This window comes from Erinaceus europaeus, chromosome 10 (genome assembly GCF_950295315.1).
Source record: "Erinaceus europaeus chromosome 10, mEriEur2.1, whole genome shotgun sequence".
NCBI classification, from domain to species: Eukaryota; Metazoa; Chordata; class Mammalia; order Eulipotyphla; family Erinaceidae; genus Erinaceus; species Erinaceus europaeus.
The window spans coordinates 49,831,324-49,858,363 of record NC_080171.1 but is presented as its reverse complement, the minus strand read 5'-3'; the positions used below and the strand labels follow the sequence as shown (position 1 = coordinate 49,858,363).

The 27,040-nt window shown below is 37.7% G+C and overlaps 1 protein-coding gene and 1 pseudogene across 1 annotated transcript in view; one reads left to right on the top strand and one right to left on the bottom strand.

Moving 5' to 3' along the window:
* Nucleotides 1–25,350, top strand: part of TTC39B (tetratricopeptide repeat domain 39B) — a 140,910-nt gene extending 115,560 nt beyond the window's left edge. The window contains 4 exon segments of the mRNA XM_016193696.2: nucleotides 17–125; nucleotides 12,635–12,752; nucleotides 15,980–16,096; nucleotides 18,301–25,350. Of these exon segments, the coding sequence (XP_016049182.1) occupies nucleotides 17–125; nucleotides 12,635–12,752; nucleotides 15,980–16,096; nucleotides 18,301–18,391 (435 nt within the window). The 3' untranslated portion in view covers nucleotides 18,392–25,350.
* Nucleotides 19,321–27,040, bottom strand: part of LOC103125263 (polyadenylate-binding protein-interacting protein 1-like) — a 68,258-nt pseudogene continuing 60,538 nt past the window's right edge.

The following is a 27,040-nucleotide window of genomic DNA, read 5'->3' as shown; positions in this document are numbered from 1 at the left end:
CATTCATCCTCATTAGGAAATGATGTACATCTGGAATGGCTTTCCAATAGTGGGCAAAAGAAAAGACCTTTCAGAAAGTCTGTTGGTCACTGTTGAAAAGGCTGAGGCAGCTTTACAAAATGAAAGTAAGTATGAGATGTAAGGGCCTGGAGTTCTTTCCCATTGCCACCCCCTCCGGCCATCTCTGTACATAACTACCACCGTGAGCTCCTATGAAGCAGGAACCTGTCCTGCTGATGCGTTGGTGATGGCACTGGGGTAACAGGAGGAGTAATGCCCACTGTGAGGTGGACACACATTAGGCAAAGAGAAAGAAGCCAGTTACAAAAGACACAAACAGTGTGAATTTTGAGAACATTCTAAGAAAAAAAATACAGGAAGGGGCTCAGAGATGGCTTAGGGGTGGGAGAGCAGGCATGTGTGATTGCTAAAGGAAGGGTATGGTTTTTAGTGGCAGCGTGATGAAAATGGCCTAATTTTGATTGTGGTGATGGTTTCACAGCTCCAACATACTCAAAACCAATGGATTGTATACTTTACGTAGAGGGGTTGTATGGTATGTGAAATATCATTATGAAATGATTTCCAGAAAAAGACAAAGGAAGACAGTTGAGTTTTAGAGTAGAACAAGGGTCAATATATACTTCTTTGGTTTTAGTTTCTTTCTTGCCTACTTTTCCTTTTTAATGTCTGTTACCTTTTTTGCAGACAGGGATTTCATGTTGAAGTGTTCCACAATTTTTTTTTTTAACTCATTCTCTTGTTGTACTAGAGGGCCTCTCTCCAACTTTCTGGAAACTCCACTTACTGGAAGTAGTTGGCTTAGTAGAAAGAACAAAATCAGGCGATCTGGGCAATAGTCCCAGCTCTGCAGCTGCATGTTCCTTAGAAATACTATTCATCCTTCTGGACCTTAGGCTTCCTTTAAGAAAGGAGCATTGTTCGATTAGATAATATCTAAGGCATCCTTTCTCTGACATTTTCTAGTTCTGCATCTTTCACTAAGGTTGTCTTTTGATAACCCCAGTCATAAATGATTAACCTTTCCTTGTATTCCATTTCATTCTCCAAGTCACTTAGGTGTCATACCAGGACAGTGGGCTTATTTTGTAATCTGTTCTAGCCAACGAAGTAAAATGAGACAGTTTACTCATTTTTCTTCACTAGAAAAAGATGGGCTCTAATGAGTATTGATTCTATACTTAATATACACTTTTTGAACTATTTTTTAAAGTTTTATAAGTATTTTATTTATTGAATTTTTTTAAAGTATTAGCTATTTAATAATGATCCACAAGATTGTGGTATAAGAGGGGTAAAATTCCATACAATTCCCACCACCAGTTCCATATCCCATTCCCTCCATTGGAAGTTTCCTTATTCTTTTTCCCTATGGGAGTATAGACCAAAAATATTTATGGGATGCAAAAGGTGGAAGATCTGACTTCTGTAATTGCTTCTCCACTGGACATGGGTGCTGGCAGGGGGATCCATCCCAGGCTATTTCTCTTTCCCTAGTAGAGTAGGGCTCTGGGGAGGTGGGGTTCCAGGACACATTGGTGAGGTTGTCTGCCCAGGGAAATCAGGTTGGCATCATGGTAGCATCTGCAACTTGGTGGCTGAAAAGCATTAATATACAAAGCAAAACAAATTGTTTAATAATTAGGAGCCTAAAGATAAAAGTGCAGCAGATGAGATTTGGGGCCTTGATGTTGGAAGAAGATAGGAAGTCTATTTTAGGTGTATTCCAAGGGGCCTGTGATTTTACTAATTATTGTCTGAGCCCCACAGCTAACATGCAGGTAGGCTAAAAGTATTGTCTGGGAAGATAGTGTCAGAGTTGAGGATAGGACTAGAAAGCTGGATCAGAGCAGAAAGAAGCTCTCAAATGTGGGAAAAGTTAATATACACTTTCTGTGTATAAGGGTTCTAATATGTCTCTAGGTATGAAAAATTCGACTCATTCTGGTGCTTTGATATACAGTATAAAGCTAAAAGAGCAATAGTTTTCTCTCTATATTTTTTAAGTTAAACATGTAAATACAGTAGTAGGTGTAGGTGAAAAAAAAGCCACCCATGGAGTTCCAGTGGTAGCGCAATGGGTTAGGCACACGTGGCGTGAAGCACAATGACCTGCATAAGGATCCCAATTGGAACCCCCAGCTCATCACCTAAAGGGAAGTCACTTCACAGACAGTGAAGCAGGTCTGCAGGTGTCTGTCTTTCTCTCCCCTCTGTCTTCCCCTCCTCTCCATTTCTCTCTGTCCTATCCAACAACAACGACATCAGTAACAACAATAATAATAACAACAACAACAAGGACAACAATGGGGGGGAGCAAAAAAAAATCCACCCATATGTTTGTTGCCTTTTTAAAAAATGCTTTGTAGGGAGGGTTAATGACTTATAGTATAGGTGAACACATAAGTACAACTCATTTCCCCATGATAGCTGCCTGGGTTTCAGCAAAAATACTTGCTCCTCCATCCTAGATTCTTTCCCTCCATCATATACCAGGGCCCCAGTGTCCCCCTATCCCATCCTTTCTCCTCCTTCCCTAGAACCTTTTGCTTTAAGCATAGTCAATTTAGGATTTTTGTCCTTTCTACCTTACTGTTGTTGTTTTGTCATCAGTGGGACTTCACCTCATTGGGCTGACTTTTTTCAGACAGCGAGAGACAGAGAGGGAAAGAGGAAAGAATACAAAGGTGGGAATAGAGTGGATTTATACCTCTGTTGACATGTAATTTTATAAATTGATATTAAATAATAAAGTTAAAAATAAAAGAGCGAAAGAAAGAAGAGGGGAAGGAAGGGTGAAAGGGATGATTAAATAAACTTTTGGAGATTGTGAATATTATTAGTTGAAATGTTTGACTCTTGTGTCTAGGTAAGGTTATGGGGTTCATACCTTGAACCTGAATAAAACTTACTTATAATAAATAAATAAAAGCACTGATGCTTCCTCCAGTGCACTGGAGGCCAGGCTGGAACCTAGTTTTACATTGTTGTACTTAGAATGTGTGTCTACCTGGAAATGTACTAGTGTAATTTGTTTTGCATCTAACATATCATATGCTTTTCATCTGAGATACAGTTTACAATCCCATTATGTTTCAGGGATACAACATAATCATACTTAAATGACTTGCCATTTGTTGCCATACACAGTTGTATCTGTATGTGGAGCAGTTTGTTTTATTCACTGGTTTGTTGATGCTACTTGTGTTTCTTCTACACTTAGGCTGTTGTAAATAATGCGTCTATAGGAGTAAGAAAAAAGTTTTTGAGACACTGATTTTAGTTCTTCAGATATATGCTAAGAACTGGAGTTGCTGGGGCAGTGTCATCAGCTGAGCATTTTATATTTCCATCACATTGCACAAGAGCTTCACTTTCTGTACCTTTCTTGCAAACACTTGTAGGATTTTGGGTTTTTTTTACCCTTCCTAGTGAGTGTGAGGAAATGTTTACTGTTTTTCTTTTAATTTTTTAATCTTTATTTTGACTAGAGACAGAGAAATTGTGAGGGAAGGGAGAAATAGAGTGGGAGAGAGAAAGAGAGAGACCTGCAGACCTGCTTCACCACTCATGAAGCTTTCCCCCTACAGGTGGGGACCAGGGGTTAGAACCCGGATCCTTGCGCACTGTAATGTGTGCGCTTAACCAGGTATGCCACCACCTGGCCCCCCATTTTTACTGTTTTTAATAGAGGATAATTTTATAAAGGAAATATATTTCCTTTACATTGGAGTAAAGAGTCACTGTAAAATAACATTATATTGAAATTTAAGTGAAACTGCATGCCAGTTTATCTAAAATGAGATTTTATAAAATATATTTCTATGCAAATCCACTTGGACTCTTGAGCAAATTCAGTGGGATTTGTTTTGTTCAATTTATTTGGCCTTTTCTGTTTCATTAATTTATTCATTTGAACACTTTCAGGTTTCCATACTAGATATAAAATTATAATAGGTTGAGAAAGCATTATACTTTTAATACAGTTACCTGTGAGTGAAGTCAAAATTCCATAAACTAAAAAGAAAAATAAGTTTTAGGCAAAGTCATGAAGACTTCAGGGCTAAACGAAAACCTTTTTAAGTGTAAACATTGGTAAGATATTGTTCCTCAAAAAAGCAGACCATTTCCCTTTCTCTGTTTATTTTGCCCCTTCCTTAGTTGGGGGAACAATTAAAGGAGTAATGTATGTATCAGGTAAAACATTTAAAATGCAAAAGAGGATTAGAAAACCAGGATGCTCTCTCCATCCTTTCATTTCTTATAATGACATATTGAGATGACATACTTTAAAGATGTTTTTTTGCCGCCAGGGTTATCACTGGGGCTCTGTGCCTGCAATAGGAATCCACTGCTCCTAGAGGCTTTTTCCCCCTCTTTTGTTGCCCTTATTGTTTATCATTGTTGTTACTGCTGTCATTGTTCTTGGATAGGACAGAGAGAAATTGAGAGAGGAAGGAAAGATGGAGGGAGAAGATAGACACCTGGAGATTTGCTTCACTGTGAAGCGACCTTCCTGCAGGTGGGGAGCCTCATGCAAGTCCTTGTGCTTCACATCATGTGGCCATGTACACTTAATTCGCTGCACTACCACCTATCCCCCTACTTTAAATATTTTTAAGTAGGGAAGTAGGGCTGGGGAAAATGAGATAGACATACCATACTTTTTTTTTTTTCTCCAGTCTCTGGGGTTTTGTGCCGACTCTACGAATCCACTGCTTCTGGTGACCTTTTTTTTTAAATTTATTTTTTATTTAAGAAAGGATAAATTAACAAATCCACAGGGTAGGAGGGGTACAACTCCACACAATTCCCACCACCCAATCTCCATATCCCACCCCCTCCCCTGATAGCTTTCCCATTCTCTATCCCTCTGGGAGCATGGATCAAGGGTCGTTGTGGGTTGCAGAAGGTGGGAGGTCTGGCTTCTGTAATTGCTTCCCCACTGAACATGGACGTTGACTGGTCGGTCCATACTCCCAGTCTGCCTCTCTCTTTCCCTAGTAGGCTGGGTCTCTGGAAAAGCGGAGCTCCAGGGCACATTGGTGGGGTCTTTAGTCCAGGGAAGCCTGGCCGGCATCCTGATGGCATCTGGAACCTGGTGGCTGAAAACAGAGTTAACATACAAAGCCAAACAAACTGTTGAGCAATCATGGACCCAAAGCTTGGAATAGTGGAGAGGAAATGTTAGGGGGGTATTCACTGCAAACTCTAGTGTACTTCTGCTTTCAGGTATATATTTTGTAGTAGTTTGTGGATAGGTGTGAACATGCTCTCTCTCACAGAAACTGGTGTATATCTAGGTTTTGGGTCTTTGTTAGAAAGTGAACCACCCAAAAAAGCAAATGACCCCATCCAAAAATGGGCAGAGGATATGAACAAAGCATTCACCTCAGAGGAGACACAAAAGGCTAACAAATACATGAAAAACTGCTCTAGGTCACTGATTGTCAGAGAAATGCAAATTAAGACAACACTAAGATACCACCTCACTCCTGTAAGAATGGCATACATCAAAAAGGACAGCAGCAAAAAATGCTGGAGAGGATGTGGGGACAGAGGAACCCTTTTGCATTGCTGGTGGGAATGTAAATTAGTACAGCCTCTGTGGAGAGCAGTCTGGAAAACTCTCAGAAGGCTAGACATGGACCTTCCATATGATCCAGTAATTCCTCTCCTGGGATTATACCCCAAGGACTCCATAACACCCAACCAAAAAGAGGTGTGTACTCCTATGTTCATAGCAGCACAATTCATAATAGCTAAAACCTGGAAGCAACCCAGGTGCCCAACACCAGATGAGTGGCTGAGAAAGCTGTGGTATATATACACAATGGAATAATATGCAGCTATCAAGAACAATGAACCCACTTTCTCTGACCCATCTTGGACAGAGCTAGAAGGAATTATGTTAAGTGAGCTAAGTCAGAAAGATAAAGATGAGTATAGGATGATCCCACTCATCAACAGAAGTTGAGTAAGAAGATCTGAAAGGGAAACTAAAAGGAGGACCTGACCAAATTGTAAGTAGGGCACCAAAGTAAAAACCCTGTGGTGAGGGGTAGACATGCAGCTTCCTGGGCCAGTGGGGGGTGGGAGGGATGGGTCACAGTCTTATGGTGGTGGGAATGGTGTTTATATACACTCCTAGTAAAATGTAGACATATAGATCACTAGTTAATTAATATGAGAGGGGGAAAATCAATTGTATGTCTCAAAGTTTTTCAAAACACAAACTGAATCTTTTTAATATATAGGCTGTGTATTAGATACGCGGACTTTCTCAAAAGCCTAGACCAAGTAGATCAGAAGCATCCAATAGCACAGCTATATACAAGATACTAGGTACTGTACAGCAAACCCTAACAAAAGGACTTTTCAAAGTTAACCCAATTACCAAATAATGTGATGATAACATTAACTATCGATTGTCTTTTTGAACCCTAAGACAGCAGGAACCTCACATCTCCACTATAGAACCCCTACATCCCCCAGTCCTGGAACCCTTGGATAGGGCCCACTTTCCCGTATGCCTCTCCCAATCCATATCAAATAATATTGCATCCGCCGATTACAACCTAACCAACGCAACGATTGCCACCTCAACATGCTTCAGCTCAGACCGTGTCCAGAGACTTCACGTGTAGAATGACAACCCTTCAGCTTCATTACTCGGGTGAGACCTTTCCTTTCATAGTATACTCTAATTTCATCTCAGGTGGTTCACTTTCTAACAAAGCCCCAAAACCTAGATATACACCAGTTTCTGTGAGAGAGAGCATATCTTCACACGTATCTATAAACTACTGCAAAATATGTACCCGAAAGCAGAAGTACACTAGAGCTTGCAGTGAGTACCTCCCTAACACTTCCTCTCCACTATTCCAAGCTTTGGGTCCATGATTGCTCAACAATTTGTTTGGCTTCGTATGTTAACTCTCTTTTCAGTCACCAGGTTCCAGATGCCATCAGGATGCTGGCCAGGCTTCCCTGGACTGAAGACCCCACCAATGTGTCCTGGAGCTCAGCTTCCCCAGAGACCCAGCCTACTAGGGAAAGAGAGAGGCAGACTGGGAGTATGGACCGACCAGTCAACGCCCATGTTCAGCGGGGAAGCAATTACAGAAGCCAGACCTTCTACCTTCTGCAACCCACAATGACCCTGGGTCCATGCTCCCAGAGGGATGGAGAATGGGAAAGCTATCAGGAGAGGGAGTGGGATATGGAGATTGGGTGGTGGGAATTGTGTGGAGTTGTACCCCTCCTACCCTGTGGTTTTGTTAATTAATCCTTTCTTAAATAAAAAAAAAAAAAAGAAAAAGAAAGTGAACCACCTGGGATGGAATTAGAGAATACTATGTAAGGAAAGGTCTCACCCAAGTAATGAAGCTGAAGGGTTGTCATTCCACACATGAAGTCTGGACACAGTCTGAGCTGAAGCATGTTTTGGTGGCAATCATTGTGTTGATTAGGTTGCGATCGGCAGATGCAATATTATTTGATATGGATTGGGAGAGGCATACGGGAAAGTGGGCCCTATCCAAAGGTTCAAGGACTGGGGGAAGTAGAGGTTCTATAGTGGAGATGTGAGATTCCTGCTGTCTTAGGGTTCAAAAAGACAATGGGTAGGTAATGTTATCATCACATTATTTGGTAACTTTAACTTTGAAAAATCCTTTTGTTAGGGTTTACTCTACAGTACCCAGTATCTTGTATATAGCTGTGCTATTGGATGCTTCTGATCTACTTGGTCTAGGCTTTTGAGAGAGTCCGCACATCAAATATACATCCTATATATTAAAAAGACTCAGTCTGTGTTTTAAAAACTTCGAGACATACAATTAATTTTCCCCCTCTCATTAATTAACTAGTGATGTATATGAGTACATTTTACTAGGAGTGTACATAAACACCATTCCCACCACCAAAAGACAGTGACCCATCCCTCCCACCCACTCCCACCCCCCACTGTCCCAGGAAGCTGCATGTCTACCCCTCACCACAGGGTTTTTACTTTGGTGCCCTACTTACAGTTTAGTCAGGTCCTGCTTTTAGTTTCCCTTTCAGATCTTCTTACTCAACTTCTGTTGATGAGTGGGATCATCCTATACTCATCTTTATCTTTCTGACTTAGCTCACTTAACATAATTTCTTCTAGCTCTGTCCAAGATGGGTCAGAGAAGGTGGGTTCCTTATTCTTGATAGCTGCATAGTATTCCATTGTGTATATATACCACAGCTTTCTCAGCCACTCATCTGTTGTTGGGCACCTGGGTTGCTTCCAGGTTTTAGCTATTATGAATTGTGCTGCTATGAACATAGAAGTACACACCTCTTTTTGGTTGGGTGTTATGGAGTCCTTGGAGAGGAATAAGCCCAGGATAGGAATTACTGGATCATATGGAAGGTCCATGTCTAGCCTTCTGAGAGTTTTCCAGACTGCTCTACACTGAGGCTGTACCAGTTTACATTCCCACATTCTTACAGGAGTGAGGTGGTATCTTAGTGTTGTCTTAATTCACATTCCTCTGACAATCAGTGACCTAGAGCAGTCTTTCATGTGTTTTTCATGTGTTTGTTAGCCTTTTGGATCTCCTCTGAGGTGAATGTTTTGTTCATATCCTTTGCCCATTTTTGGATGGGGTCATTTGCTTTTTGGGTGCTAAATTTGCTGAGTTCTTTATATATTTTGATGATTAGTTTCTTGTCTGATGTATGACATGTGAAGATCTCCCATTCTGTGAAGGGTCTCTTAGTTTAATAGTTTCTTTGGATGTGCAGACTAATGCAGAAACAAACCAATGGGACTACATCAAATTGAAAAGCTTTTGCAGCCAAAGAAACTATTAAACAAACAAAGAGACCCCTCACAGAATGGGAGAAGATCTTCTGGTGACCTTTTTTCCCTTTCCTTTTAATAGGACAGAGAGAAATTGAAAGGGGAGGGGGAGGTAGAGAGTGGGAGAGAAAGTAAACACCTGCAGACCTGCTTCAAGGCTGTCTCACTGAAGGTGAGGAGCAGGGCTTTGAACCCAGTCCTTGTGCGTAGTACTGTGTGCACTTACTCCTTCGAAGTTGGTAGAGAGGCAAATTGGAAAAGGGCATGAATTTGTAAATGTGAGTTAACTGCAGCCTCCACCACCCATAGATCCTCCTTTTCTTCTTTCATTTTTAGGCCTGCCTGCCTGCCTGCCTGCCTTCCTTCCCTCCTTCCTTCCTTCCTCTCTCCCTCCTTCCCTCCTTTCCTTCCTTCTTTCCTAGTTTTACTAACTGCATTTAAAGTAAAAGATGGCACAAATGGTATTTTACCCTTACAGTGCCATAGTTATGAAGGTTAGAATACTGTGTCCTGGAGCTCCATTTCCCCAGGGCCCCAACCTACTAGGGAAAGAGAGAGGCAGGCTGGGAGTATGGATCAACCTGTCAACACCCATGTTCAGTGGGGAAGCAATTATAGAAGCCAGACCTTCCACCTTCTGCATCCCACAATGACCTTGGGTACATACTCACAGAGGGTTAAAGAATAGGAAAGCTATCAGTGGAGGGTATGGGATATGGAGTTCTGGTGGTGGGAATTGTGTGGACTTGTACCCTTCTTTTCCTGTGGTTTTGTCAGTGTTTCCTTTATATAAATAAATTAAAAAATAAAGAAATCCACATATAGAAATATATCACATATGCAATTAAAAAAAAGACAACATCTATGTAAATATAGGAATTTATCTATGTAAATATAAGAAATTCTGTGATGGTCATTATGCTTCTCAGATTCTCCCTATGCCTTCTAATCATCAAGGACCCCTGGGTCTTTGTTGGTTTTCCTTCTAGAGTTTCAGTGTTATCCAAATATTGAATACATAAATAATAACTGATATAAAAAAATACTGTTTAAAGGGGGTTGGGCGGTAGCAGCAGCGAGTAAGGATCCCTTTTTGAGCCCGCAGCTCCCCACCTGCAGGGGTGGTCACTTCACAAGTGGTGAAGCAGGTCTGTAGGTATCTTTCTCTCCCCCTCTCTGCCTTCCCCATCTCTCTCCATTTCTTTCTGTCCTATCCAACAACAACTACATAATAACAACAACAATAATAACCACAACAATGATAAAACAACAAAGGCAACAAAAAGGGAAAAAAAAAGCCTCCTGGAGCAAGTGGATTTGTGGTGCAGGCACTGAGCCCCAGCAATAACCCTGGAGGCAAAAAAAAAAGTACTGTTCAAAGACCAGAAAACACTTGGTAATATGCCTGGAGTCAACTGATTTTCGTAGACTTCCACTTAAAATCTAGCTAAGGGAGTCTGGCAGTAGCGCAGAGGGTTAAGCGCAGGTGGCGCGAAGCTCAAGGACCTACATAAGGATCCTGGTTCGAGCCCCCTCCCCACCTGCAGGGTAGTCACTTCACAGGTGGTGAAGCAGGTCTGCAGGTGTCTGCCTTTCTCTCCCCTTTTCTGTCTTCCCCTCCCCTCTCCATTTCTCTCTGTCCTATCCAACAATGACGACATCAATAACAACAATAAAACAAGGGAAACAAAAGGGAATAAATAAAAAATAAATATTTTTAAAAAATAAATAAAATCTAGCTAAATTAAACTTGTAGCCAGAAGGTCTTATAGCAGCTCTACATAGACTAGTTGTTGCAGTTACTTTGCTCTTTGAAATGATGTAGGGTTTATAATCAGAGTTATATGAAGGAGCGTAGGGTTTATAATCAGAGTTATATGAAGGAGCGTAGGGTTTATAATCAGAGTTATATAAAGGAGCTACTTTACGGCTTTTCATTTTCTAAACCCATTTCCAAATTTTTCCTTTGGTGCTTTTCACCAGGCTTGCAGAACATTCAGTGCAGATATTTTTGTCACTTTGGCTTCAGACTTTCTTTTTTCCCCTAGCCTACTCTTTGCTTTATTATTACATTCAGCAGGTCTTTTGTAATGAAAATCTGTTTTGGTAGCATTACTGGGCAGTGTTCTTGGAATGTAAAATGGAAATTATTAGAATGTTTATCTATGAACTCACTCAAGGTTGAGAGTCATTATAAAGCATTTGTGTTTAAGGGAAAATAATGATCTGACAGAGTATTCTGTAGCTTGAGGAGAAAATACCTTGCTTTTTAGGATTCTTATAGACAAATGTAGTTTTTAAACCTATTTTCTATACTTCATACTCATGATCTAAAGAAAATTCAAGTGTATTATTGATAACTTGATATGATCTTATGTTTGTTCCTCAGCAAAATCTCTGTTGACTGAGCATTGTAGTGGTGTGATAACAGAACTGTCACAAGATGCTACTCAGAATGTTCAAATCTATTTTTATTTACTATATTGAAATCTAGCAGTTTGTTTGGACCCAAAGGGTTTGATTGTATACCTGAAAAGATAATGATTTATGAATGTATATTCTAGTGAACATTCATGGAGACAATAGATTTTTTTTTTTCTTGAGAACTAGTCCTTAAGTAATAGGAAAGGCAATGTGGTGTTGATATCTGTGGTTTTCTTGGTGGATGAACTACCAGAGCTGGAAATCAGAGGTTTTCAGCTGTAGAAGTAAGTGACTCTCTTTCTATTTGGTTAAGTAGCATTATCAAAGTCCCATATACAAGCTGTTTACCAACTAAACCACCAGCCTGTGTTAAACAGAAAGTTCTGAGGTTTTTATCAAAAACAAGAGGATTTCAATATGAAGAGCACTTAAATGCTGATTAATTAATTTACTGCCCCCTCCACATGTGCTGTTCTAGTCTGAGATTTATGAATTATCAGTCTATTTAAATGACTTCTTAGTTGTGCCTCACTTGCAAAGGCCCCTCTCCTCCCTTGAGTCAAAAGTGGTAGAAGAGTGACTATCCTTTTTCAGATTGATGCCACACACATCATATGGCTCCTTCTGTTTAATACTCTGCAGCCTTGGGCTATACAAGGCCAAGAGTCATTTTCAAAAGGGGAGAAGTGATGGGAGTCGGCGGGGAGGGGGATCTTTTACATTAGCCACAAGAAGCTAGAAATCTGTGAAGATTTTAGGTGCTTTGGAACTACTTTGGGGACTGTTTTGGTCTGATTTTATTATGTAGTTTTCCCCTCAAAGGAACATAATCTATGAGAATTGATAAGCTGTAAACATAATGATCTGGAGAGGATTTTCTACTTCCTGAATTTTTAATGGGTAGGTGTCCATCTGCTTCTCCATATGGAAGTGCTCTTCTTTACTGCATGAAGCCACCAGTTAGAAGCCAGAATCTCAGGAGGGGGGTGAGGGGCAACCTTCATCTTCAGTGGCTTTCCCTTTCCTAGAATCAACAAATCTCTTACTTTATGGAGAGTTCAGGTTTCCTATTGTTACCTCTAACATCACAGAACTCAGAGTATAAACTCCTAAAAAATTCAAATGAATAGAGTGAATCCCTAAATAACATGGTAAACTAATGTAACACATTTGATATTCACCAATACGTAACATATTTTATTTACTAAGGCATATCAAATACCAAAGATATTTTCTTTATTTTAAAAGAACTCCTCTGAAATTGACAATTTTTAGTTCTTCCTCTCAAATAGGATTTTTTAAAACCATCTTCCTTTTTTGTGTGTAATTTTTTATTTGTTTTGTTTTAAGACCTCAGCGATTACTCTGTGGATGATGAGTGCTTAGTGAAGCTACTGAAAGGATGCTGCCTGAAGAATTTACAACGGCCCCTGCAAGCAGAATTGTGTTTCAATCATGTTGTGCAAAGGTGAAACGAACAATGAATCTAGCCTCAGTGCAAATTGCAGTTTCTAGAGAATTATTGTGGAAAAAAATGGGTATTTTTAAAAATTTATTTATTGGATAGAGACAGCCAGAAATCAAGAGGGAAGGAGGGATAGAGAGGAAGAGAGACAGAGAGTCACCTGCAGCACTGCTTCACCACGAGTGAAGCTTTCCCCCTACAGGTGGGGACTGGGAGTTTTGTTTTTTTTTTAATCAACTTTTACTTGGTAAAAGAAAGAGAATCCACTAGTGGTTTGTTTTTTTTTGTTGTTGTTGTTTGTTTGTTTGTTTTGTGAAGAGAGTTGCATCTTCTGATGTCAGGCCCTCTTCTCTGCTCTAGATTCACAAATGCAGATATCTACTGGAGCCAGACAAGTAAACTTACTGAGTGATGGGAGGACTAGGAATTAGTGGGGACTGTACTTAAGAGGTTGTATCTTTCTGAAAAGTGCAGAGTTAATTTAATTAGTCTGTATAGTGTTGTCCCAGTAGCAATAATCCTTAGATTTTCATGAGTAGCTTGGTATCTGAATCTTTTGGGGGAAAAAAAAAATCTGATTCTTAGATATTGGCTCAAATATTTTGAAAGCATTGCAGAATGAACAGAATGCAACCACAGGCTGTGAATTAATAACCTGTTTTCTACAAGTAGCCACTGATCAGACTCTTTCTAACATTATTTTATGAGAACATAGGATTGGTGTCCTGTTAAGAAAGAAGTAGATGGGAGTCAGGCGGTAGTGCAGCAGAGTGTGCGAAGCACAAGGACTGGCTAAGGATCCTGGTTTGAGCCCCAGGCTCCCCACCTACAGGGGAGTCGCTTCACAGCAGGTGTCTTTTTCTCCCCCTCTCTGTCTTCCCCTCCTCTTTTCATTTCTCTCTCTCCTATCTAACAACTACCACATCAATAACAACAACAGTAATAATAACTACAACAATAAAAAACAAGGACAACAAATGGGAAAATAAATAAATATATAAAAAAGAAAGAAGTGGAAAGAGATCATGTCTATTTCCCAAATAAGCGCTGCTTCTAGTAAACATATATATTTTAAAAGATTTGTTTATTATGGGGAGGAAATGAGAGAGAGAGAGAGACCAGGATCACAGTTTTGGTATAAAGTGATGGGGATTGAACCTGCAGCCTCTGAGGCTTAGGTGTCCAAGTACACTTAACAGGCTGACATCCCTACCTGATCTTCTAGTATACATATTGAGAAACTATCCACTGAACTTTATTTTATTTATTATTTATTTTTATTTGTTACCAGAGCACTGATCAGCTCTGGTTTATGGTGAAGGGTATTGAACCTGGGATTGAGCCTCAAGCCTGAAAGTTTCTTTGCATAACTATTATGTTATCTACACCCCCCCCCATCCCCTGAGCTCTATTTTATCAGTATTTGTATAAGGATTAAAAGGATGAACCAGAACTAACTTTTGTAGTTTTGTATTGTGAGCTCATCTTCAGTGGGGCTTTATCTTGAGACTCCTATGTGGCTAGCATTGATGAAAAGTCTTTGTAAAGCATTTTTGCTTTTGTTTTTGCCAGGTGCTTTTATTTTTTTCTAGCCCAGACCCACATTCATACATAGTTTCATTGTTTGGAAGTTCTCAGATCTTTTTGGCAAAGTAACTCTGAACTTGAGATTCATGTTAGGGCAGGAGTGTTGGTTATTAATTTCCTAAGAAATACATTTTCTTCCCACTTAAAGTGTACTCTTATTATCCTTTTATGCCAGCAAGTATATTTTCCCAGTCTGTTCTTTATCTGATGGTCTCATTTTTGTATAGAGGTCATAGTTCTGGCCCCCTGTTTATTCTATATTCATAAGACCTTAGCTCCTGCATGGACATTAGACACAATGCCTTGGTTGATTCCCTCTGAATTAGGTCCCAAAACTGCTTTGGCATCAATCCTAAATACTTGGAGTTCTGTTTTTGTTTTGTTTTGTTTTGTTTCAGTTCCATTTCTGCTTTTGCTACTTGACTGCCTTTCTTAAATTCTTGTGAACTGAGCTACACATTTGATATGGTCTTACTCATATTTTTTTAAGTGTTTCCTGATGCTTTATAACTATAGAGTTTTCATAATATTGCTGGAAATAGACATGCTGACCATTTTATTGACATTTCTACAATTATAAGACTTAAAATACTAAGGAAGGTTATAACTTTAGTAAAAAAATAAAATAAAAAGGTGGGGTTGGGCGGTAGTGCTGCAGGTTAAAAGTACATGGCACAAAGCACAAGGAACCCGGTTCAAGCGCCCAGCTCCCCAACTGCAGGGGAGTTGCTTCAAAAGTGGTGAAGCAATACTGCAGGTGTCTATCTTTCTATCCCCTTCTCCCCTCTCTATCTTCCCCTCCTCTCTCGATTTCTCTCTGTCCTATCCAACAACAACAACATCAATGGCAATAATAACAATAAAGACAACAACAAAGGCAACAAAATGGGGGGAAAAGATTAGCCTTCAGGAGCAGTGGATTCATATTGCAGGCACCAAGCCCCAGCAATAACCCTGGAGGCACAAAAAAAAAAAAAAGAAAGAAAAGAAAAGAAAAAAGAAGGGAGTCGGGCGGTAGCACAGCGGGTTAAGCGCATGTGGCGCAAAGCGCAAGGACCGGTTAGGATCCTGGTTCAAGCCCCCGGCTCCCCACCTGCAGGGAAGTTGCTTCACAGGCGGTGATATAGGTCTGCAGGTGTCTCTCTGTCTCTCATCCTCTCTATCTCCCCCTTCTCTCTCAATTTCTCTCTGTATCCAATAACAAATAAAAAAAAATTAAAAGAAAAAAGAACATCAATTAAAAAAAACAAAAACAAAAGAAAAGAAAAAAGAAGAGAAAAAAGAAATTATGTTTTTTAAAAAAGGGAATAGCTCTCTTATTTCTAAATTGAGTCATTTCCTAAGTACATCTATGTTCACTAGTATAAAATTGTCCTTTCCAGATTTGCTCTTTGGAGAATTACTTGCATTCATCTCCCTAAGAGTCCGTAAACAATCCCTAGTGCTGGATTTTGACTACAGAATAAATAAAAGATTAGTACATTAAGTGCATACATACTATTGCCATGGTTTATTAAGTTCTTTGGGTATATTATGACAACTTTGTCTAATGATGGACTCCAGGCTGCATCTGTTAATTGTGAAAGAGGATGGTATGTTTCTTATTTTATTTAGACTTAATTGCTTTTCATTTACTTTTTTAGTGAAAAGCTACTGAAGTATGATCACTACCTAGTGCCATTTACCCTGTTTGAATTGGCATTTTTATACAAAAGCCAAGGGGAAGTAGACAAGGCTGTAAAAGTTCTAGAAACTGCAAGGTAAGTGATGACTAAAGCTTTCCTTCATTCCTATGAAGTCAGGAATATTAAAGTCATTTTAGTAGCAGCAACAACATAAATTAAAACAATAGTAAAAAAATCAGTTAAATGCCATCTTTGCCTGCTTATCTTTATATAGTAATCAATAAATAATATGGAAAACAAACCATTATGCTATATGCTTTAGAGTTACATGGTAGCCTATTAGGAAAGATAGAAACAGACTGGGGGTATGATTTGACCTGTCAATGCCCTTTTCCAGTGGAGAAGCAATTACAGAAGCCAGACCTCCCACCTTCTACACCCCATAAAGGTCTTTGGTCCATACTCCTAGAGGGATAAAGATGGGATGGGATATGTAACTCTGATGGTGGTAATTCTATGGAATTGTACCCCTCTTATCCCACAATCTTGTCAACAACATTCATTGTTTGCCATGCTACCAAATTCAGCAGTCACTTCCCTGTTCTCACCTTAAGCTCATAACAACTTTCTTCACAGCTGTGTGTCAAGAAGAGTGACCTAAGTTTTAAAATATCAGTGGATTTCTTTGGTCTCTTTCTACATTACCATAGGATACTTACTGGCCAAATCATTAATATTTGCTTGTGGAAAACGTGGGATAATTTTGATGTCACCAAAATAATCATGTTGTCTTTGTTGTAGCTGCTGTTTCATGAGAGTTTAAGATTTTGTAAAAATTTGTTATGATGGTGATTATACAGAAGGGTGAATGTTGGAATTTTGGTAGTGGGTGCAGGGTATTGTATGTACCTAAATATACAGGTGTGAAACTATTCTCTTCAAATTATATTATTTATAAATCAATGTTAAATATTAAACTTAAAATAAAACAACTTCTGGGGCCAGTGTTTGTGCACCTGGTTGAGCGCACATATTACAATGCGCAAGGACCCGGGTTTGAACCTCCGGTCCCCACCTGCAAGAGGAAAGCTTTGCAAGTGGTGAAGCAGTGCTGCAGGTGTCTCTCTGTCTCTCTCTCTCTATCACTCCCTTCCCTGTTGATTTCTGGCTGTCTCTATCCAATAAATAAAGATAAAAATAATTTTAAAAAAACTTCCTAGCTACATGTGAGGAGGAAATGAAAAACCAGAGAACCACTCCACCATTTATGATATTCTATATATTTTTGTCTTTCTTATTTGTATGACGTGCTAAAGGTAGAACCCCGGACCTCATCATACAAAACATGTGCTCTACCATTGAGCCACTTCCCTGGCTGCAACATTTTGTTTCAAATAATGATCATGTTCACGTTTTTTACATGAGACTGTCTTAAAATTTCCAATTTAAAAAAGGTTGCCAAACTGTTGACAGCTCGTCAACAAGATTGGTTAAGCCTTCCTCATAACCCTTCTTGCTGTGCTTGTGATTAAGTAGAAACTTGCGGAGCTGGGTGGTGGCACACCTGATTGAGCACAATTTTACAATGCAGAAAGACCCAGGTTTGAGCCCCCAGTCCCCATCTGCAGGGGAAAAGCAATACTGCCGGTCTCTCTCTCTCTCTCTCTCTCTCTCTCTCTCTCTCCCCCTACCACCCCCTTCCTATTAGATTTCTGGCTGTCTTTATCCAATAAATAAGCAAAGGCAGTAAAAAAAAATTTTTTTTAACTTGCTACTGAAAGATGACTTTTAGATCACATTCAAGAAACTTCTAGAAATGTAGAATATTGCCACCCCTCTTCTCACAGAACTAGAATCTACAGTCTAACAAGATGACTGTTGTATTGTTTCTATAGTGTACTGGTTATCATGCTCGTCTAACAAAATCACTGTTTTGCATATTAAAATTTTGAAGCAAGTAAGAATTGAAGATAAGAGGACAGGGAGGGGGAGCCAGGTGGGAGCACAGTGAGTTAAGCGCACGTGGCAAAGCACAAGGATCGGCTTAAGGATCCCAGTTCAAGCCCCCAGCTCCCTACCTGCAGAGGAGTCGCTTCACAGGCAGTGAAGCAGGTCTGTAGGTGTCTGTCTTTCTCTCCCCCTCTGTCTTCCCCTCCTCCATTTCTCTCTGTCCTATCCAACAACGAAGACAACAATAATAACTACAATATAAAACAACAAGGGCAACAAAAGGGAATAAATAAATATTTAAAAAAAAAAAGAGGACAGGGAGGTTGGTGCTGGTACCCTTGACATACAAAGGCATTCTGACATTCCAACTTTATTACTATTGTTTTTAGAAACAACTACAAAGATTACTCCATGGAGTCCAGACTACACTTCAGAATTCAGGCAGCTCTTCACCTCTGGAAAAAGCCTTCCTCAGATTGATCAGAATATGAAGGGTGGAATTTTCCCTCAATTAGTGTTGGCATCTGCTATAGATTAGACCTTGTATTAAAGTGGAAAAGTAATCTTGTGAATGAGAGACAAAAATCCAATTTTATTGTTAATATTTTCTATCATGTGTGTGGTAACTGTTGGTCTACATGAATGGTTTTCTTTCCTCTATGGAGTGAAATAGAGATAATTTTTACATTTGCCTCTCCAAAAAGATTTAATAATTAGATTTTTGTTGGAGAGTGAAAAAATCTCTTTTAAAGTACTCACAGGTACAATAAAGGTTAATTATTTATTTTTTTAATGTGGAAATTAATATAATTTAAGTAGCAAATGGCTTGCAAGTTGAGCTATTTTTAGATTTGTTGGTCAGATATTTTGTTGTATAGTATTTAAATTTCAGGAGCAAATAAAAATCGCCTACATTCAAAAACAGCTTAATAATAATCTTATGATGCCTCCCCCCCCCCAAAGAAGCCAGTGGGTATAAACATAGACAGGAAAATGTACTTCATAGGTTAGAGACCTGTGTCTAGAAAAGAGGATGATTTGTTGTGTTGTTTTTATTCTTCATGTAAGTTAAAAATTGTAACACTTTTGAGTAACTATGCTATTTTTGAATGTACTTAAGTCTAATGTAGTTATGAAAATTTTCAGTTTCTGTATACTTAAAGGAAAGAAAAAGTCATATTTTAGACATTATCCACAACCTTTGCAAGAGAACATGAAATATATGCATTGATTATTTTTCTTATAGGAAACCAAGTAGTTCCTGCTGCATCAAGCGACATATAAAATATCAATTAATACTTTTGTACCCTCGTGATATTAATTAGATCTAATTTTATAATCTCTCTAGCACTGTGACAGTTCCTTGTAAATATCTGGACTGTGCTTGGTCCTTTAGTTAGGAAACTCAATCAGGTCATGAGCAGAAGAAAGCCTGACTGTGGTTTTGGCTGTGGTGCTGGCTGGCAGTCAGTGAGTGGGCTGCCCTTCAAGGAGTCCATTGCTCTTGGCGTCACCATGTTTTCCTCATCTGTGAGATGGAAAAAGGACAGATGAGTTTCAAGGTTTCTTTTTTCTGTAAGTCTATTTTAGAATTTATTTTCATCAACCAAGGTTAAAATGTTTAATTCAAACCACTCCTAGTTAGAATGTGTTTTAATGTGTCATCACTACTATTTCCTCCCCCTAATATGAATGAATGGGTTATGGCTAAAGATAACATTTCATCCAGAGAAAGAAAAGACAGTTGAAGGACTGATGAATCAGGACTCTTCTCCTAGTTCTGTTTTGACAAAGAATAGCTTGTCATGGAAGTCCTTACAGCTTGACAGCTCCAGGTTAACAATTTCCTATCTCTGTTAGTTATAATTCCTCAACATGGAACAAGTCATTCATGTTTTCTGAGACTCAGTTTCCTGAATGGAGCTAGCAACTGATTCTTAGTACTTCTGCATGCTTAATTAGACAGTGCATATCATTACTTTTTTTGTGAACTTTCAAAAACTGAATATGAGTTGTAATTATGGTTTTTATGCACTGTTTATGGTACCCACACAAAAGTACTGGCCGAGTCTATGCTCTCTGATACAAAAAAGAAAAGCTTGGAAATTTGGATACCTTTGAATTAATGTGTTAGGCACTGTCAGTAGCCACATTTTGGATTTTTTTCCTTAGTGTTTATTTCTTGCTACAAAAGCCTATAACCAGCAGGTATTTCTTTCTTTTTTTTTAAATGATTTTTGACCTACACTGAGAATGTATTATTAAACTTGAGTCAGAATAATTCCCTCCTCAGAGATAGTATAGTTAATATATGAATCAAGTAACAGTAGGTCCAAACAAAAGAGCTAACTCTCATTGCAATTATTAGTGGGAAACATGTCTATATTACTTGCAAAAAGTTTATAAATTCCTTAAGTGAAATTGGGATACCATTATTTTGTGAAGTATAAATACCCATATTGGTTTTGTGAGAAACTACAAGTCAGACTGAAAAGTCAGTAAAAAGTTATCTTTCAGCTATAAAATGCAATAATTGAGTCTAATTGTTATTTCATTTTAACTTTATACTATCAAACAAATATAGAGAAATTTTTATCTGTTGTTATTTTTCCTTTATTTTTTTATTACTATTGCTTCCTAGTGCTTTTATAGTTAGATACCTAGTAGTATGGATAATTTATTAAATAGATTTTTAAGCACAGGAATATTTTCACTACAGACATTAACCATCACTTGCTACATGGGAGGTGCCCTGGTGGCATCAGTTTCTCTTCACCAGCTAATACTGTGTTTATGGAGTTATTTTGTGATTCATAGTTTGTAATGAATTAGTGCTGAAGTGACATTGTTTTACTTATTGTTTTGAAGATCATATGTGATGGAGTATGGTTGTCATGATGTCTTTCATTTTTGTGCAATTTCTCCAATTCCTAGTATAGTTGTAGTTTTTCAAATGTAGCCAGAGTCCTGATTGGCTCTGCAGACATTTAAGACTCAAGTAGAAGTTATGCTTTTGTTGGATGGGTGACAAGGAAGTCATGGTTTCCCACTTGATAGACTACATTAGTTCTTATGTGATCATATATTTAATGTTTGCTAAGCTTCTCCTATATACAAAAAGGACCCATGTCAGATAGAAAATGGAAGCTCATTACTACTGTCTCTTCATAGGACAGAAGATGAGATACATTGGTTGAAGCTATAAAGAGGTTCATTCCAGATTAGTCAGCTTCAAGGAAGATTTTTTTTTCCCCCAAAAGTCACTGAAATAATGTAACCATACAATCATCTTTTTTGAAAAGAAGTGTGTTTAGCACAATAATGCCATTCCTCCCGGGTCTGGAAATTTGGTTTAGGCAAACTTTCAGGTTATTTTATGATTTTGTAATTAGGGTTTCAAATCAGTAGGATGTGTACAAATAATTAATCTCTCCCCCCAAAGAAAATAATTTCCTCTCTTTCTCTCTTTTTTTTTTTTTGCCTCCAGAGTTAATACTGGGGCTCAGTACCTGCACTATGAATCTACTACTCCTGGAGGCTATTTTTTTTCCCTTTTGTTGCCCTTGTTGAAGAATTTTCTCTTTTGAAGCTCTTTTTAGAGGTAGGTACACTGTGATGCATTAATAGTCCTTGCAATAGTACTCATAAGTATTCTCATCTAAAGTGTGCCTGTTGATCTTCATAAATAGGAATTTTTCTTCTTTGAACATTAAAACATTTTCCAAATTTCTATAATTTCTTTAATTCCTTACTGATTGTTTTCCATATTTCTGCTTTTTTTCTAGTTACATTTACTATATTTATAAATAATTCAAACATTTTTCTGCACAGAACAAGAGAATGAAGTCAGGAATGAACCTCCTCCAGTCTCAAGTTATTTTTTGTTTTTTATTATAATAGAGAGAAGGAAAAGGGAGGGAGAGACATCAAAACACTGCTTTGCCAACATCCATGGAGCTCCCCTTGATGCTGTCCATGACGTTCTCAAGTGGTGCAGGACCTGACACAAGATAAAGCATGCACTCTACCCACTGAATCCCCTTCTAGACCCCTCAAGCAGTTTTAAAAATGTTTTTTTTTTATAAAAAAAAAAAAAGGTACAAAAAAACTCCAGGGATCATTCCAAGTTCTTAAAAATTTGTGAGTTACAGGACCTGAAATGGATCTGGAGGAATCATCTTGACCTTCCTACACTCTATAAACAGTCAATGTTGTCTCTCTTTCACTTCTTCTCTATCTGGTATGGTAGTTACTATCTACATGTAGTAACTGAGCACTTGAATCACAGCTAGTGACATGTTAGAATGATGCTGAGGGAACATTCATGCAGAAATTTTTGTTGCATTTCTTTTTAAAGACCTCTTGACAGTGTGCTTCTTGGGATTCCTGCTTTTGCTTACATCTTACTATGATCATCCAATCTGAATTTTGTTTTTACTATTTTACTTTATATAATATTCACCTTATCATGTTTATTCTGCAAATGATGATGGTGATTGAACATTATCCATTCCCTTCCCCCCCCACACCAAGATCTCCTGGTATTTTAGTTTGAGAAACCTTATTTAATGCTATTAACTTAGATTGAATTTTATACACATTCCTTGCAGTTTTAGATGCAGCATTAAATTCTTAAAGCCTTAGAAGTGTTACTGTCACTTTTGCGATATTACTAGATTTTATGGTTAAAATAATGTTTTCAAAAATAAATATTATTCCTAAAAATGTAGTGACCTTTTCAATTCCTTTATATTAGTAACACTATTGATATGTTTCAACATTGACTTAGCCAACAGATATTACTGTCTATAGGCTTTCAAGTATTGATTATCCATTTAGAGAATTATTTGACAGGTGATTTAAAATTATACCATGCCTCTTGATGCCTATTGCTAATATTTAAGCATGCATGGTACTTAAGTGATATGCATCAAATAAAATAACATATTTTAGTCTTTATAGCCATTTTTAGCAGGTGGAAAACAACTTACAAATTTCAGTGCTTAATATTTTTCTTTCAGAAAGAGTGTAGAATATTTTTCCTGATTGTTACTCCTTCCCCAATTATTTACATTTTTTTTCCTTTATGTGTTAGATTGCTTGTTGCAAAACCACATTGTTCTTTTTATTGTGAGTTTTCCCTTTTCTACATTTGCTGATAGATTCATTACTTCAGAATGTTGAACGTGAAATTTAACGAAAACTACACATCAAAGCTTATCTTGAGGGGAAAAATGTTTTCTGTGTTGAACTATAACTCTTTGATCCTGACAGTGTTGAAGTTCATTCCAGTCCTTCTGTGACTGTGCAGCTACAAAAAGAAATGATGTGAGGACCAACTTGCTGACAGAGAAGGCTGAGCAGGTTCTTGGCCTGAATCATCCTGAAGGGATAATGGAACTCTAACTTCAAGGAAGTTCAGTTCCCATTCTGTTCAGTTACTGTGTGTGTTAACACAGTAATGTTGTCAAATGAATTTGCATGAGAAAAATCAAAGTACCCCCCCTCACTTTATGTATTTTGTCTCCTTATTCGTTTTAAGTAGCACCATTTCTGGCTTTTGGTGATACAGAGATTGAACCTAGCACCTCAGAGCCTCAGGCATGAAAGTTGTTTTACATAATCATTACATAATCCCCAGCCCTCTCTTCACTGTTAAATTAATTTTAAAAAAGGGCAGGGGCACACACTTACCTACAGATTGGGTATTTAATAGGGAAGTGCAAGGCATGTTAGTATTTGAATTAGGTACATTAGGTTTAACTTATTACATATGAATATAAAATACACCTCACATGTCAATCCACTAGTTGTTAGATACACAGAATTTAAGTGATGAATGTAGGGATGTTGGCATATCCCAAAGCAACATTTAATTTTTTTTTACTTAAAATTTCCTGTATGGTTTTGAATTTGTAGTGTTTTGTGTCACTTATGGGGAAAATTGGTCTTGTAACAACTGAATGCTAGAGAAAGTGGATATGATGAACACTAAAGAACATTGTTTATCATCTCAGCTTTAAAAGAATTAAATTATTTTTGAAGTGCTAGAAGGTCTTCATTTGAAGAGACTACAATTCTGCTTTGTAAACCATACAGACATTTTAGTTCTTATTTTTATTGGAATCAAATGAAAATGTGGCAGTTTAGGTACAGTAACTGAGTTTAAACAATTTTGATGAACTATTGTACTGTTTTTTTCTGAAGTAATTTTACTCTTTATAGTGGATAACTGCTTTCTATACAGTGACTTGTTATTTTATTTAAAATTAAATTTGCATGAAAAGAGATTATGGCTACAATTATAAAGCTCAGGCTATTGATTTCATGGCTCAAGAAAACCAATGAGTTCTGTTTAACTCAGATTTTCAAAAGAAGAATACATGTGTTTCACAAATATGTTCTGTCTATGTATATTACTAAATTCTCAACAGTATGTTGCCTTTTATGTTGTGTTAGGAGCAGTTTTATAACTAAATAGTTTATTATTTATTATTTTTCCTTTTGTTAACTGTTGACATCAAAACACCTGAATAAATTCCAGCTACTCATTTATATTCTAGTATTTTAAAATATTTATTTGCAGATTTTCATAGATTTCTTGCATTTTATGCAAGTTGCTAAATTATATATAAAGATATATATTTAATATGTGAAAAGTATTCTTTTATTACTGAAATTTATTTCCAAAGCAAATTTATTTTTTAGGCATTTCACTTGGGTAGTTTTGTTTTGCCTTAAAACACATGAGCAAAGCTGTCTTAAGACCTGGTCACTTAAAAATCTTTAATTTTGCCTTGACATTTAGGAGGATTTTTTTTTCAGTCTTTGACAATGTGTATTGTTATTTGGAATAAACAAGACCTTGGAGGCCATAGTGTTTTCATAAGTCAACGCTTGAGTTCTTGTTGAATTATCAAAGCTACCTTTGTGCATTTTATAACCCAATGTTTTATTAGTAAAAATTGTCAGATTTTCTCACTTTGCATTACATTTGAATTTAGCCTTCTATTTCTCATTCCCCATGGTCACTGTTTTTCAGAACTAACAATTTTAGAAATTGAAGATGTGTGAGTTTTGTGTAAGATGAATGTTAGTTACATCCATCTGTTGATAAAGTAGGCATTGAATCTGGTGCCAGAAAATCAAGTAGATTGTAGCCTAAATCTGATTTAACAATGTTAGTCAGGAAGAATAAAGAAAACTGTGAACTTCTGATATCTTGAATATAAAGAAAAAATGTGTTCCCAATGAGTATCCGCTTGCTTGATTTTGTGTTAAAGTTGTCTATAATTTTTAAGCTAATGTTGATATGAGATATAAAATTTCAACAGGCAATTTATGTAACCTATTTTTAACACTGAGACATTTTTGAGAACAGATGTCATCTTAGAAATTGTATTTTTAAGTGCAAATAAATCATTCCAGCTTGAAAGTCAGTGTTTCAATTTTCATTCCTTAGCATTACGGAATAATCTGCAAATACATATCTGTGTATATGTTTAAACTGCCAGATATTCTCAGAATTCTATATTTTTATATTATCACAACTGGTTCACTTATAATGTGCAAATTATTTAAATAAATTGCACTTGATGGAATTACAATCTTATTCTGGTTGATATGCACATCTGTTACGGTGGTCTTTGATCCAATTTTATTTCTTGGTCTGACTTTCTTTTTTCAAATCTCTCCTAAAGGCTCACATCCTTCATGAAGGAAGCTTTGATGCTGTGGAGCTCTCTCTCTCTCCCTTTCTTTCTCTCTCTCTCCCTTTCTTTCTATCTCTCTCTCTCTCTCTCTCTCTCTCTGTCTCTACCCAAAAAGAGGAAGAAAATATTCATAGCACCAAAGACTGACTTTTGTTATCTTTGTTTTGGACTGGTGAGGGTTCATTTCACATTGTCTTCACACAGAACGCTGGATGTCCATCTCCACCATCTCTATCATCTGGAATGGGAGGGAGAAGGAAATATGGTCTCTATGACAGGACTCTTAGAGTACCTACTTAGAAGTGCCATGTATTTTATGTTCCAAGAAAATCATAAGTGTTAGCTAACTTCAGCTGGGCAAGAAAGCGCAACTCTCATGTGCCTGGAAGGAAAAGAACCAGAAATTGTTGATGAACATCATTAATCATAACTATTGTCCAGGCATTTGGTTTATTGCCTGTGTGTGCGTGTGCGTGTGTGTATGTGTGTGTGTGTATGGTGTTTTGTCCTCACACATACATGATTCCACTGCTCCTGGGCCTTTCATTCCTTTAAAAATTTTATATACATATATTTATGCATATAAATATATACTTCATATGTGTATATTTCTCACACAGATACCTACTTATGTATATGTGTATGTACATATAAGTACACATACACACACACATACATATACACATACACACACACATAAAAAAGGAGACATAGTAATATTTCCAGTCATTTTATTTCCATGTTCAATCTCCCCTGATTTAATTGGCTAAACTTAATATTAACTAGTCAATGTCACCATTGACTTGTTAATATTAAGCAATTACTTCCCACATTCCTACCTTTCTTCCTTCCTCCCTACCTTTTCTTTAATTTTTTTCTTCTTTTTAAAAATTATCTTTATTTATTGGATAGAGTTAGAAATCAAGAGAAATGGGGGTGACAGTGATGGAGGGAGATAGACACCTGTAGTACTGCTTCACCACTTGTGAAGTTTTCCTCCTGCAGTGGGGCCTGGGGGGCTTGAACCTGAGTCCTGTGCATTGTAACCTGTTCATTCAACCAGGTGCACCACCACCTGGCCCCGTCTGGAAGTAATTTCTGTATTGGGTTAGGTTATGCTGTAGTAGCAAAAACAGACAAATTTCAGCAGTTCAAAGCAAAAATACCCTGATTTAGACGAATAACCATTACAGAGTTTTCAGTACAGGAGAGGCGTGGACTGAATTTTTTAAAAGAGACTTTATTTATGAGAAAGATAGGAGAGAGAGAAAGAAGCAGACATCACTCTGGTACATGTGCTGCCAGGGATTGAACTCAAGACCCCATGCTTGAGAGTCTAATGCTTTATGCACTGTGCCACCACCTGGAACACAAAGGACTGATTTTTTTTTTTTTAAGCTTACCATAGCTGCCATAT